Raw genomic sequence first — 14,976 nt, 5'->3', positions numbered from 1 at the left:
AATGAAATTAAAACATCATAATACATAACTAATATTAAGAAAAATCTTATTTAAATTTAGGGTTTACATCAAATGCAATTATTATAACATCAAGAGTAGGATAAAGTATTTTTTTGGATTTTGATTTTATTATTGACAATAAAATTCACTCTTAATATATTTATTTATAATTAAAATTATATTATAACAATTCATCATAATTAAATTAGAAATATAATAATGAAGACTAAAAATTTATTCAGTTGTATCATTAAATATTTTTTAAATTTTACAAATACAAGTCGGTATATTTCACCAATACAAAAATAAATATAATATTATTAGTATTTTATGTAAACAATAAATACAATAATTTTTTATCTTAAAATATCTCTTATAATAATTAATATGTTAAATTGCAAGGTATTAATAAATCATGTGAAAAAAAATTTAATTCTCATTTTATTATTTTTATAAAATCTATCCTATAATCGGATATGCCACTATACAAATAAAATAACAATTTTAATTAATTAACAAAAAATTACGAAATTCATCCAACAACAATGACACATGCATTAACTAAAAATCATAGAAATATTGACCAATGCATTCATGCTCAATCATCGATGACAGAGATTTGCAACTACTACTAACCTACTTCCCATGCCCAATCCATCTGTGTTTGTCGTGAGCAGTTGACTAGATCACCATCTTGACTTTTTTACTTGCTCAACAAAAACAAAGTTATGTCAAGTCAACCTTCTTGTTTCTAAAATTAAGCAAGCAAAACATGCAAGATTCTGCGAGGAGCAAGTTATGCTCTTATTTACCAACTTACACTTGAAACAATAATGATAATGGATATAATTGAATACTTGAATTATCAAAAAATAATAAGGATGATGATAATGGATATGAAGGTTCAGGAATTGTCAGTACCTGCAGGGATAGGAGAAACTTAGCTCATCTGATCACTCTTGGTTTTGCCAGAGAACACATCTCCATAGTTTAATCTTTTTATCTTCAAGCATCTGAGGTTCAATAGGGTTGTTCACTTGACCAACTTAACGGTATTCTAAAAACACCCAGATTGATTCAAGGAGGACAGATTCCTGACTAGATATCAAGCTACCCAAAATTCACTATTATTTTACATGCGTCGAACAAATGAAAAGAAGAATTTGAGCAACAGGAGCTTTGCTGTTAGCTTCTGAAATTTTGAATGCTATTTAAATGCATGGAAATCAATCACAAGCATGCAGGTTTCCTAACATTTGCGAGCCAAAGAATTTGGTCGGGTCTTCAGATTTTCTTCTCTTGGCGTGGAACAGTTAACTTCAAGTTCACGAAGGATTTCTCGCCTGACTGCGTGATAATTACACAAACTGGTCGTCTTAATGAGATACAGTTCTCTGGGTTTCTCCGGCTCTTACAGAAAAAACGGACTCTGAGAACTGGGACTGGCACGGATCTGAACCAAGAGTTTCAGACGGAGAAAAGGACCTGGCGGGAGGACAGTAGAGAGGCTGCATGGAGCGCTTTCTATCGGGAGAATCTCGCAAGGAAATTCTACAGACAGGGCATGTTGAATGTTGTTTCAGCCATATATCTATGCAAATGACATGGAAAGTGTGCCCACAAAAAGGTAGAATGCGCAAGACATCCTTCTCTTGGTATTCTGCAAGACACACTGTACACCTACCCAAAGCGAGAAAAAAAAAATGAGTTAAGGATTCCAAAGATGCTCATCCCTAGCACCAAAAAAAAAATATGCTCATTCCATTTGAACAAACATATAGGTAAAATTTCAAAAGGCGACAAAGGGGAACAAAATTAACCAAATGTTCACTGAAAAGGAAAGGCCTAAGTGTGGGTGTGTGTACCAAATCGGTGGAGAATAAACACTGTTTTTTTCAACTACCTGTTTGATGGTGCATTGTGGTCAGAGTGCGCGAGTGGAAAATTTTGTATGGCTATTATGTCTCCTTCATACTTTGTGAATAATAGTTTTGAGTAGTTAAAAATAAACAAGTAAAAAAAATAATATAACAAAGATAAAAATGTTTAAAATGATGTGAAGAGTTACCAAAAAGGATAATTTAAAAAAAAAATACTAATGTCCAAGTGTGAATTAAGAAAAAGTATATGGTATGAACATATTCAAAGACATCTAACAGACTCAGCAATTAAAAAAATTAAATTGATTAAAGTTGAAGGAATAAGAGTTAGGTAGAGACCCAAAAACATTAGTTAATGCAATAAATAAATAAATAATTTAATCTTCTAAATATTCCTAGTGCAAGGGAAAATGGTAGAAAGAGACCAAAAGGAATTAGTTAATGCCATAAAATAATTTAATAATTTTAAATATAAGGGGTAAATAGAGACAAAAAAATAATAATTCAATCATTTAAAGGAATAAGATTCAATGGAGGATAAGATTCATACAAGTGACCTATGGTTGAGACATATACAGCTTGGGATAAGATTCATGTAACCAACCTTAAATAGTTGGGGCATCTATGGCTTGGTATAACATTCATATGGATGACCTAAAATTATTGGGGCATCGACGAGCTAGGGATAAGTAAGATTCGTGTAACTGATCTAAAATAATTAAGACATCCACGACATATAGCCCACCTAAAATAGTTGGGGCATCCACAGTTTGGGATTTAGCCAGCCTGGCCTGAAATAGTTGGGATATACCTGCTTGATAGACATGATGATGATGATTAACTATTACCAGCATATGGAATTATTGACATTTGGAAATACAACTTTCTTTCTGGCTTATTCTATTGCAATGGAGCATTTATTTAAGCAGAGTTACAGGAATTGTGATGTAGAACTTTAGGGAAAGAGGGAATACTTGAGAGAGATTAGAAAGAAACCTAGATAGAGGGACTGATTGAGGAAAAAAAGCTGCACCTAAATTAGCTATCAATGAAGAAAAAGACTCATATGCTGAATATAGTTGGCCAAAGTCAGGTATACTACATAATTTTTTCAATTCCAAGGGACAGTAAAAAGTTATACCATGATGATTAAGAAGTAGCTTCAAATTCCAGAAAACAGCTCTAAAATGATATATATCAGAAATTATATAGTTCAACATGAATATTTAATTCTACGTTTTGGGGAACCAATAAAATTGTTTTATTCAGAGCATTGATCTGCATATATGCTTAGCCGATTATGTCTTTGACTATTTTACTAGTTAACATGAATATCTGAAGAGAACAAATTGTCAATTGCCAAAAATTGTAGTTGATGGTAACAGGGATGAAATAGAGCCAACCTCGAGCTGGGATCAGCTCGAGCTCAAGCTTGAAAAAAATAAAGCAAGGCTTGAACTCGATTGAGCTTGCGAATTTGAGCTCGAGTTCAGCTCGACCATCTAGTCGAATTAAACTCAAGCTTTCGAGCTCGAGCTCAAGCCAGAACCAAAATAGAAGTAATTTTGCAGTAATTTTTTATATTGTATATCAAACAATAATAACTATTTGATTCTTTTGAAAATAAACTTTCAAATTTTAAGATTTTACCTAATACTTACCATTAATTACTTAATGGTACTAAATTGTTCAGTATTTACATAAATAAATAAAAATAATATATTATAGCCTAGCTTGATAGGGCTCGACAAGCCCTCGAGCCAGTATTAAGTGAGCTCGACAACGGTTCAAATATTAAACGAGCCTCGAGCTCACTATCACCTTGAAAAAATCTCCAAAAGCCTCTCTATATCTGAGATGAGAAGCCAACATCTTCAACATCAGTAGTCAATTGTTTGCCCATCATGAGTCGACTGTTGTGCTTGATATGGCTGATATCATGGGAAATGGCAAGCCCACATCTTCAAAATCCTCATTTATTACTTTCTGAAATGACCATCAATCAACTATTTGTAGTCCATCAGTCAACTGTGCCATATAATCGACTTCCCAAGTCGGCTTCTGAACATTTTGAGTAGAGCAATCAACTACAATAGTCGACTCAATCTTTCTATGATGATTTTTGTTGGATCGTGACGGCCGGCTAGAATGATGGTTGAATAGCCTGAAAAAACAATAACACAACCCTTCTCGAACTTCTTAAACTAACACTTGCATCATAATTAAATAGTCAGAAAGTAAAAGAAGAGGCACACAGGGATTTACTTGGTTACAACCGGGAGGTTGTTAATCCAAGAAAAGTGTCACACTAACTCCTTCAGGCGGAGAAGCCTCTTACAGCAATGAAGCGCACAAAGAAAGAAGCTAAACTCTAAATGAAGCAAACAAGTGTTGGAATTACAATTCTTGAGTTCGTTATAAAGCTTCTGGACCAAGGCTGTATTTATAGCCTTGGTCGGGGTGCCCCGAAATGTTCCGAGCGCCCTGGGGAGATAAAATTTTATTCCCAACGCACAAATCTCGATTTTGACCGAGATCTGGATAAACTTTCGGTCCGAGAGCCCCGAACTGGTCCGTGCCCCCAGACTATTCCGGGCGCCCTGGGTGGGAAAGTCAACCCCGTTGACTTTTTCAGCCCGGTCTTCTGCTCCGGCTCCGTTCGCCTCAGTCCGAGTCTTCCACTCGCTTGGGTGATCTCTGCCATCCGGAATAAGGTTCACCCGAACCCAACTTCCGATCTTCTCGAGCAGGCTTCCGCTCCGACTTCTCATCCCTCGGAATCGTCGCATGCTTCCTTCTCGTCCGCCAGCGTACTCATCCGCAGTCTTTGTCCCTCGGTCGCACCCCGTGCCGACCTTCTCGCTAGCTGCGTCTCTTGCTCCTAGAGCAGTCTTCCGCTCCGGCTTCTAGTCCCTCAGAACCACCACACGCTTCTTTCTCGTCCGCCGGTGTACTCTTCCATAGCGCCTCGTCCCTCGGACACACCGCGTGGCGTCCTTCTCGCTAGCTGCATCTTTCGCTCGACTACCTGTGCTCCTAAGCTCCTGCACACTTAGATACAAGGTTAAAAACACACAGGACCTAACTTAACTTGTTGATCACACCAAAAAAACCTTGGGGATCCAACAATCTCCCCCTTTTTGATGTGAGCAACCCAATTTAAGTTAGGGTAAATAGACATAAAAAATAAACTAACTAATTTTGCAATAAAGTGTAAAAAGATAGAAAAATTAATTTTGGTTTGGTCTACCTCCCCCTAGACTTATACTTTTCCTTCACCCCCTTTGATCACATAAAAAATGAGATTCCAAGAAAAAATCTAAGAGTTAAAACTTAGAAAATGTTGAAAATTTTTCAATGAATTTTTTGAAGATATATCTAAGTAAACAAAATTTCTAAGTAAAAAAAAATATTTAGCAAAAAAATTTTCTAAGTTTTTGCAAGCAAAAATTATTTTTGAGACTTTTCTAAAACAAATTAAGTAACTTTTTAAAGCATTATTCAATTTCAAATTAATGTTTTTTCAGTTAGTCAATTAAACTTTTTATTTCAATACTTGGCTTCCAGGCAGTGGCGAGGCACTAGACCTTCTTGGTTATTGGAGCAACAACCACTTTCTTAGACAAAGTCACATAAAGAAATTAAAGGTTCAATTTTCTCGCTGAAAGTGCTAAATCTAAGTTTTTAATTTAGATCAAATTCTCTAATATTGTGATATTTAAATTTTCATTTTAGTTTATCATAATTTCTCAAATCTAAAGCAGGAAATTTTGAACCTGCAAAAAATTGTATAATCTGTATTTGTTCCTCTAACATGTCATTTTCTATTTTTAGCTTGTCTAAGTCCTTTAATTGACAAGCTATTGCTAGAGTTTCTTTTAATTCACTATTCTTTGTTTTATTTTGAATTTTTAATTCACAAAAATATTCGATAATATAAATTCTAACACAAAAAAATCTTTCGATAATTTATTGAACGAATTAAGTAGTTGGTCAGGAGGTGAAAACCATACCTGACTTACCTTGTCGGCTGTTGATTCTCCCCCTGTTGAGCTGCTTTCTCCCGACGTTGCTCCCCCTTCATCGACGCTCTCGATGCTTTTTGAGGAAGAGTTGATTGCGTCTTCTGGTAGATACTGGACGTTGAGTGTTGTTCCGACAATTTCCTCCGTCTCGGATTCTTCTGACGATGGTTCAGTGTCCATCGAGGAGTTGGATTCGATTTCAAGTGGTTCTTCGTAGAGCTTCAAGAACTTTTCCCAAAGATCTTTTGCGCTTTTGTATTTTCCAACTCTGTCGAGATCCTGGGCAGACAGTATGCTTAAAAGGCAAGACTCAGCCTTACCGTTTGTTATGAATTCGTTATGCTGCTCGTCAGACCATTGATGCTCCTCAAGTTCTTCTCCTTCTTTGCTTTTGGGCATATCAAAACCATAGGTCATTATTAATAGCAAATTAAAATCGATTTTAAAATAAACCTCCATCCGCGAACACCCCCTCGAACGTTGGTGGGTAGATGTTCATTCCGGCCATCTCGTTGCTTCAGTCGCCGGTTAGTCCTTCTGAGGCGTCCTGGCTCTGATACCACTTGTTGGATCGTAGCGGCCGACTAGAAAGGGGGGTTGAATAGCCTGAAAAAACAATAACACAACCCTTCTCGAACTTCTTAAACTAACACTTACATCATAATTAAATAGATAGAAAGTAAAAGAAGAGGCACACAGGGATTTACTTGGTTACAACCGGGGAGGTTGTTAATCCAAGGAAAGTGTCGCACTAACTCCTTCAGGTGGAGAAGCTTCTTACAACAATGAAGTGCACAAAGAAAGAAGCTAAACTCTAAATGAAGCAAACAAGTGTTGGAATTACAATTTTTGAGTTCGTTATAAAGCTTCTAACTAAGGCTGTATTTATAGCCTTGGTTGGGGCGCCCCGAAGTGTTCTGGGCGCCCTGGGGGGATAAAACTTTATCCCCAACGCACAGATCTCGATTTTGACCGAGATCTGGATAAACTTTCGGTCCAGGCGCCCGAAAGGGTTCCGAGCGCCCCGAATTGGTCCGTGCGCCCCGGACTGTTCCGGGCGCCCCGGGAGGGAAAGTCAACCCCGTTGACTTTTTCCGCCCAGGTCTTTTGCTCCGGCTCCGTTAGCCTCAGTCCGAGTCTTCCGCTCGCTTGGGTGATCTCTGCCATCCGGAATAAGGCTCACCCAAACCCAACTTCCGGTCTTCTCGAGCAGGCTTCCGCTCCGGCTTCTCGTCCCTCGGAATCGTCGCGTGCTTCCTTCTCGTCCGCCAGCATACTCATCCGCAGTATTCGTCCCACGATCGCACCCTGTGCCGACCTTCTTGCTAGCTGCGTCTCTTGCTCCCCAAACAATCTTCCACTCCGGCTTCTCGTCCCTCGGAACCACCGCACGCTTCCTTCTCGTCCGTCGGTGTACTCTTCCGCAGCGCCTCATCCCTCGACGCACCGCGTGTTGTCTTTCTCGCTAGCTACGTCTTCCGCTCGACTACCTGTGCTCCTAAGCTCCTGCACACTTAGACACAAGGTTAAAAACACACAGGACCTAACTTAACTTGTTGATCACACCAAAACAACCTTGGGGTTCCAACAATTTTATCGTCTAGTCGTCTCAAAATCTTTCTGTTTGATTTTTCAGGCTGAAAACACTATCATTGAATCGACTGATACCGTTCATGTAGCCAATTAATAGTGCAATTGACTAATATTGTTCATGCAGTCAACTCTATTGTTCATAATGCTAAAAAAACTATTCACATGCTGAATATACTATTCACACTGAATTCTCTTATGCCAAGGGATCTCCGGACTACCTCGTATGCCAGTATAAGTCAACCTCGACTTATTAGGATCTCATTCTTGTCTAGTATCGAGTTTACCTCAACACTTCCCTTGCCTAAAGAATCATCATCTCTAGACTTCACCCATTGCCCAGAATCAAATCACCCTTAACTTGCTATGACCTCCACGCCAACGCCAGTTGAACATCAATTATAAGTGTTTAGTCAATTGTGACCCACTTGAAATTCTCTCTTGCGACTTCCTATTGGACTTCTAACTGCCAAGTGTCCTATCAACAGTGATTCACTTGGAATTCTCTCTTGCCAAGTCTTGTTAGACTTCCAACTATCCAGTGTCTAGTCGACTGTGTCACTTGGACTTCTCCACTATCAAGTGTCTAGTCAACCGTAGACTACTTGACATCCGCTCAACCATCAAACATCAAAACTCAATTCGAGCTTGCTCAACCTTGCCCAGATATCCATTGCCCCAACCAATGTAGCATGGACACTAAAAAAAATAAAAAAATTGAAGTGTTGACCATGAACACGACACGCCACGCAAATACGTGTCGGATAAGGCAAAAGCTGCGTCATTAACTTTTTAAAAGTTTGACCAGTCGGATAAGGCCAGAACAGGGCTGGGACACGTTTCCAGATACGTTTGGACTCAATTGCAAAAAATTAAAAGTTGCAAGAGTTAAATTGAAAAAATAAATTTATGAGGACCAATTAATAAATAAATTAAAATAAATTAGTCCTTTGATATTTCTTGCTCCCGATTATTTCCTACTCTCGATCTTTCATCATCGATCATCACAACACCACTCGCTGCTACTCGCGCCACCCTCCAGTTTCTAGCAAGTTTACTTTTCTATTTTTTCTTCTGAAATCACGGCTCAGAATTTGTTTTTACTTTTGGGAATTGTCTTCTTAATTGTTGTTTTTTAGCTGAAAATTTAAAATGTTCAGCCAATTTTGCAATGAAATAACACTTCTTTAATTTGTTATGGACAGCCCGGTGCACAAAGCTCCCGTTATGCGGGGTCCCGGGGAAGGATCCATTGTACGTAGCCTTATCCTGCTTTTTGCAAGATGTTGTTTCCAGAATTCGAACCCGTGACCTTTTGGTCACAAAGCAACAACTTTACCGTTACGCCAAGACTCACTTTACTTCTTTAATTTGTTATGCCAAAAAAAAAATTGTACAGGAGGATGATGGAAAGTCAATTGATCGATATGTTTATGTTATTTGTAACATATGTGTCATGGAAAATTTTCAAAATGAGAGTGGATAGGAGGATGTTGATGATTATTCTCCTTTGTAGAATTTGTGACCAAGGTGGAAAAGGCAAGGAGGAAATGTTACTTGGTCATGCAATATATGTACTAAAGTGTACGAAGGATCATATTCGAGGGTGAAAGCACACTTGTTAAAACAAAAAGGTGCTAGAATTGCTGGTTGTACCGCTATTACAATGGATCAAATGAAGCGTATGCAACAGCTTGTGGATGATACGGAATTGAGAAAGAAGAATTTTAAACCGAAAGAAGTTATGTTGCCTTCGTCATCTGTATCATCAAACATAGCTTTAAAATCCTCATTTAGTGGTCCTTTGCAAAATGATGATCCAACTCCAACAAAGAAAAGAAAAGGACCACTTGGCTCTCTTGAAAAAGCATTTAACTTGAATGTTAGAGATGAGCTCCACTTTGAAATAGCAAGGTTGTTTACATTGGAGGATTATCATTCAATATTGCTAAGAATCCTCATTATGTTTGTGCTCAATGAACGATTCCAGGTTATCTTCCACCTGGATACAATTTATTGAGAACTTCACTTCTTCAAAAAGAAAAAGCTCATATTGAAAGATGTTGGAGCCAACAAAAGCTACTTGGAAACAAAAGGGGTTAGTATTTGTAGTGATGGATGGTCGGATGTGCAAAGAAGGCAGTTAATTAATATCATGGTCGTGTGTGAAAGTGGTCCTATGTTTTTGAAGGCGATAAATTGTGAAGGCAAGCACAAGTATAAAATTTTCATCTCTAAGTTGCTAATTAATGTCATAAATAAAGTGGGGCATCATAATGTTGTCTAAGTGATCACCGAAAACGCACCTATTTGCAAAGTGTTGGGTTACTCGTTGAGGCAAAGTACCCACTAATATTTTAGACTCCTTGTGCTGTGCACACATTGAATCTTACTTTGAAGAATATTTGTGCACCGATTAACTCTCTATAAAACAAAGAAGCCTTTGATGAATACAAGTGGATAGCAGAAGTAGCAAATGATACTTCAATGATCAAGAATTTTATCATGAATCACAATATGAGATTATCGATGTTCAACATAACTCAAACTTGAAGATGCTATTACTTGCGGATACTCAATTTGCTTTCACTATCATTATACTTAAAAGGTTTAGACAAATCGAGAAATGTCTTGAAAACATGATGCTTGGTGAAAGATGAGATATGTACAAGGAGGATGATATAGTGAAGGCCAGAGTAATGAAGTACAAGATATTGGATGATCAATTTTGGGAAAAGATTGATTATATACTTGCTTTCATAAGTCTGATTTATGAGATGCTAAGGAAAGCAAAGATCAACGTTGTCTTCATTTAGGCTATGAGTGGTGGGATGAAATGATAGAGAAAATGAGAGTTGCTATCTCAAAGGAATCTCATAGTGGAGATTCAAAGTTTTATGAGGTTGTTCATAATATTCTGGTGAAGCAATAGAATAAAAGCAATACACCTCTACATTGTTTGACACATTCTTTGAATCTAAGATAAAGCTAAAAAAAATTTAACTCCAAGAATCTCCCAATCGTCTTCCTTCTCATAGGGACAGGGAAATTTCAAGGGAAAGGAAAAAGTGCATTGAACGATATTACTCCAATTCATCCGAACGAAGAAGTGTCAATGAAGAGTTTGGCTCTTTTTCAAAGGTCATTGATGATTTTTCTGATAATGATGTAATGCGTGATCGAGGTTTGATATCTCCAACTAAGTGGTGGGTTATCCATGTGCTTCTGCACCAACTCTTCAAAGTTTAGCTTTAAAGCTACTAGGACAACCATCTTCTTATTGTGAGAGAAATTAGAGCACCTACAATTTCACACTCATTGAAGAGGAACAAGATAACCCCACAAAGAGATGAAGATTTGGTGTATGTTCACTGTAATCTTCATCTTTTATCTAGGAAGAGTTAGGGGTGTCAAAAATGAACCCGACCCGACGACCCAACCCGAGTCGACCCAAAAAAAATCAGGTTCGGGTTGGACATTTTCGGGTTCGGGTTGGAGAGTTAAAAATTTTCGGGTTGGAGGGTTGGAGAGTTAAAAATTTTCGGGTTGGGTCGGGTCGGGTTCGGGTTGACCCGAGTTGATCCGGGTTGACCTAAAAATAGGGTTTTGTGGGTTTTTTTAGGGTTAAATCAAATTTTATTTTAAAAATTTAGATATTTTTATGTATATTAATATCATGTTTGTATGATAATGATGAAGTATTGAGATAAAAATGAAGAATTATAGGGAAAATAGCCCAAAAAAGTCATTTTGAATCGGATTTTCGGATTATATGGGTCGAGTTCGGGTTGATCGGGTTGGTCGGGTTCGGGTTTAGGTGTTTTGGGTTGAACTCGAGTTCGGGTTGGGTTAAAAAAAAAAACCCAACCCGATCCAACCCGACCCGACCCACCCGAATTGACATCCCTAGGAAGAATCCACGTTATAGTGAAGGAGAAGGTAAGATGTGAGATGTTGGAGCAGAAGGATTTGATTCCATAGAAATGGAGGGTGTTATTATCCTCGAAATTGTCAATTTGTCTCTTGATGAACTTGAATTAGAGTCAATCTTATTTACTAATGACGGCAATGTTGGTGATGAGACAAATATGGATGTTTGATTTTTTTTACTTGTTTAAGATGGATTTGGTATTTTATATTTTGTTATGTTTACTTTTTGTTTGTAATGAACATTTATGATTGATATAATATGATTTTCTATTCTAGGATTTTAATTTTTTTTAATACTTTATATATATATAATATTTTTATATATTGTAATAATTATCGTCTCCTAGCCATATCATATCTTATATTTTCAAAAAATTTCATATAATCGTATCCGTGTCGTGTCTAATATGATACCCGTATCCATGCAACATAAGCAGCTACAGACATATCTAAATAAAATTAAACGTGTGGGTAGTTATTGACCTAATAGTTACTACATAGAAAGATGAGAAAAATATTAACTTTGATCAGTGTTCTAAATGGAAGTCAAAGCAGCGCCTAGGCGGGAGGGGGACATCAACCGCACCGCTTGGATTGGCGGTATTTTACGCGGACAAAAGTCAACTTAGGCTATTGCTATTGTTGTCGTCATTAGGTTAGAAATCTCGTCGTTTCACCCAGATCAGCACTCCACAAACGAGGGATCGGCGCACCACGATGAGTACGAAAGTGTTGCATGGGCCCAACAACGAGTCCAGACACCCCACATGAGCCCGACGACGGCCCGGTCACGTCGGCCGAACACGATATCGAACCCTGCAGCGCGCCCTAGCTCGACGACGAGCCCGGCCGCGTCGCCCAGGCCCGGAGGCACGTCACCCGAGCCCAGCAACATGTCCGATCGTGCAACACATCTGAAGCCCAAACGGAAAGAAAGAAAGAAAGTTAGGTTTTTCTTTTTTAACTTAGGGTTTAATATTAATAGTTTTAATCAACTCCTAGTTATCATTGGGATAATTTAAATACACTTAATTAAAACCTAATAAAATTATCCTATTAATTTAATATATATATATTTTTTAAAAAATATTTTATTTATTTTAAAAAAAAAATAGATTAAATTTTTTTATTTTTAATTGATATATTTAAGCCTACTAAAATTATTCTATTATATATATATATATATATATATATATATATATATAGTAAAAAAATCAACTGCTTAAGCAGTCACTGACCACCTCGCCTACCACCATTTACAACACTGACTTTGATGATTGTGGATCAAATAAGTTTTCTTTGTGACTACCTCGCCTACCACCATTTACAACACTGACTTTGATGATTGTGGATCAAATAAGTTTTCTTTGCTAGAGAATATTCGCATTCTTAGAAACTAGTCACAAGTGCAATATCACATAACAATAATGTTGATTCTTCAATGGTAGCCACATGTTCTTGAAAGGATTCCTGTGTATGGTTGTATCTTAATTGGCTTGAAAACCTAATAGATTTCACAGTCGCATGATAACTAGAATTCAATATTCCTTCATCCTCATTTCTCACTAATTTTCAAATAAGAAGGGACAAATGGAGGGTTTTTTCAAAAGCTTCAGAGGTGTTTTTTAGATGACGGCACATGGACAAAATAGATGGGAGCACAAATTAATTCATATGTAAATACGTGTATCTTCTAATTATGAAATAAAAAATCTAGTAAGCACAAATACTGAAATCAACAATGCAGAAGAAATATTAAAGGAACATAAAATAAGAGGCATAACTAAGTCAAATATTAAAATTGAAATATAGATATGGGTATTAAATTATTTGATAATAAAACAAAAGTAAATAACATAACTGATAATACAGATTTAATGCAAGACCTATAACTAAAACGCGAAAAGATTTATAGTAGGAAATATTTTACATACAATATCAGACATAATGCATAAGAACCAATTTCATGCTTTCAAAGAGATTGGAGTTCAACATATCCTAATTCATTAATGGTCAAGGAACTAGTGGGAAAAAGGAAAAAACACTGTGACATAACATACAGAAAGACAAAATCACTTTCACTGAAAAATTATAGGAACATAAACTTGAGAACGAAAACAGAAGATAAACACTATTTGGGTTTAGCAATAGTTAGCAAAGCAGCATACTATAAGGAACTGTGCATTGAATACGGATATGCCAAAATAAGAAACTTACTGTGTGTCTTGTCCAGAAGAAAAAGGATGAGCCCCAAATTTCTTTGTTGGAAAACTAGCAACTGTAACTGGTTCCAAGCCATGGATCCCACGTTCCAGCTGTTTTGTGAGGGGAAAAAAGTAGGAATCAGTAGACAATTAACCATGCTTGAATATCATACTTTGATGTGTCACCGAGTATCATCCAGAAGAAACCTATCAGGCTTTTCCAGGCAAGGAACTCAAGTGCCAGGAAAGTAAAACAGTAAAATAAAATATTATATTAACTGGTTTTTTATTTTTTGATTCCAGATTATCTCAAAATGAATAGCAAAAAACAAACAGAATACCGAAATGGCAGACATAAAATGAAAAGAAAATCAAACTAAAAACGTATTGATTAAAAGAGCATGCTCAATATTACAAGGTAGGGGAAAACTAAACTAACATTCTTTCAAACTTTTATCTGCGATTATTGTTAGAAATTGGGGGGCATTTGTCTCAAACAGAAAGAAGTACAATAATATGATGTAAAAGGACAGAAAGAATCACAAACTGGCAGCCAACATCCCCATTTATACAGGATCTGTGGAAAGAGACTCTTTTTATTCCACCTCAAAAGCAACACCAGATATCACCAACTTCACAAATTTCGTTATAGCTTGTTTGGACAAATTTAGTCGGGGAACAAATTCATAATAAATTTATTTTCGATTCTCGTTCTTGGATATAAGCGAGAAAATGAGAATTGAAAATTCATTTATGTTTGGAATCAAGTATATCGACATATTTTGTAGTATATTGGAGCGTCCTTTAGTCTCGTGAATTCATGAAACAGGAATTAAAGTAGTCTTCATCGATTCAAAGTCCTTTTTTGGGAAAGTGGATTATAATTCCCTCTTTTCATCAAACATATAAATCTGAAATTACTTATTCCATAACAGTATACAGTTCGAAATAATCTGTTAGTTCCTCAAGCACACCGATCTCATTATGCGAAGTGGTCATTAAGGAAACTTACAGCAAACGAACCAACAATGCCAAGGTCAGATCTGGAGGCGTCAGTAGGAAGCGACATTCGTGAGTTCCTGAGGTGGATTCTCGCACAGATGAGCCGCGTGCACACGAAAACTATGAACATGGTGCTCACCGCGAATCCGTCATGACCAGGTTAAGCCCTGGCCAGATCATGATTCCTCCTGTTCTTCCCCTACTCCTCCCCTCCCCCTACCTCATCAAAGGCGGGATGCCGATAAAGGCAGCACCTTTTCCTCAAAATCTACCGCGATTTCCGGACGCGATAAGTATCCGCAAATCACTGAAGCCAAAAGATGGCATCAGTGATCGGAACCCTAC

General features: G+C 37.1%; 1 protein-coding gene across 1 annotated transcript; it reads right to left on the bottom strand.

The window, feature by feature from the left end:
* Positions 1–921: 921 nt before the first annotated feature.
* LOC122020229 (RING-H2 finger protein ATL67-like) lies at positions 922–14,774 on the bottom strand. Its single transcript, XM_042578063.1, has 3 exons — positions 14,642–14,774; positions 13,643–13,740; positions 922–1,680 (listed from the first exon to the last, which is right to left on the bottom strand). Exons 1-3 carry the CDS (start codon positions 14,759–14,761, stop codon positions 1,377–1,379), a joined length of 522 nt encoding a protein of 173 aa, XP_042433997.1. The 5' UTR covers positions 14,762–14,774; the 3' UTR covers positions 922–1,376.
* Between the last annotated feature and the right edge of the window lie 202 nt (positions 14,775–14,976).

The sequence above is a fragment of the Zingiber officinale genome, chromosome 9A (genome assembly GCF_018446385.1).
Source record: "Zingiber officinale cultivar Zhangliang chromosome 9A, Zo_v1.1, whole genome shotgun sequence".
Lineage (NCBI taxonomy): Eukaryota > Viridiplantae > Streptophyta > Magnoliopsida > Zingiberales > Zingiberaceae > Zingiber > Zingiber officinale.
Note: the sequence above shows the minus strand (reverse complement) of the source record. Positions and strands in the feature narration are given on the sequence as shown.

Bases quoted from the DNA above. Each gene is read 5' to 3' on its own strand.
- LOC122020229 (XM_042578063.1), bottom strand. From the start codon at position 14,761: ATGTTCATAGTTTTCGTGTGCACGCGGCTCATCTGTGCGAGAATCCAC. The intron at 13,741-14,641 runs GTAAGTTTCCTT...CTCACAAAACAG, and splicing joins GCATTGTTGGTTCGTTTGCT to CTGGAACGTGGGATCCATGG. The intron at 1,681-13,642 runs GTAAGTTTCTTA...CGCTTTGGGTAG, and splicing joins TCTTCTGGACAAGACACACA to GTGTACAGTGTGTCTTGCAG.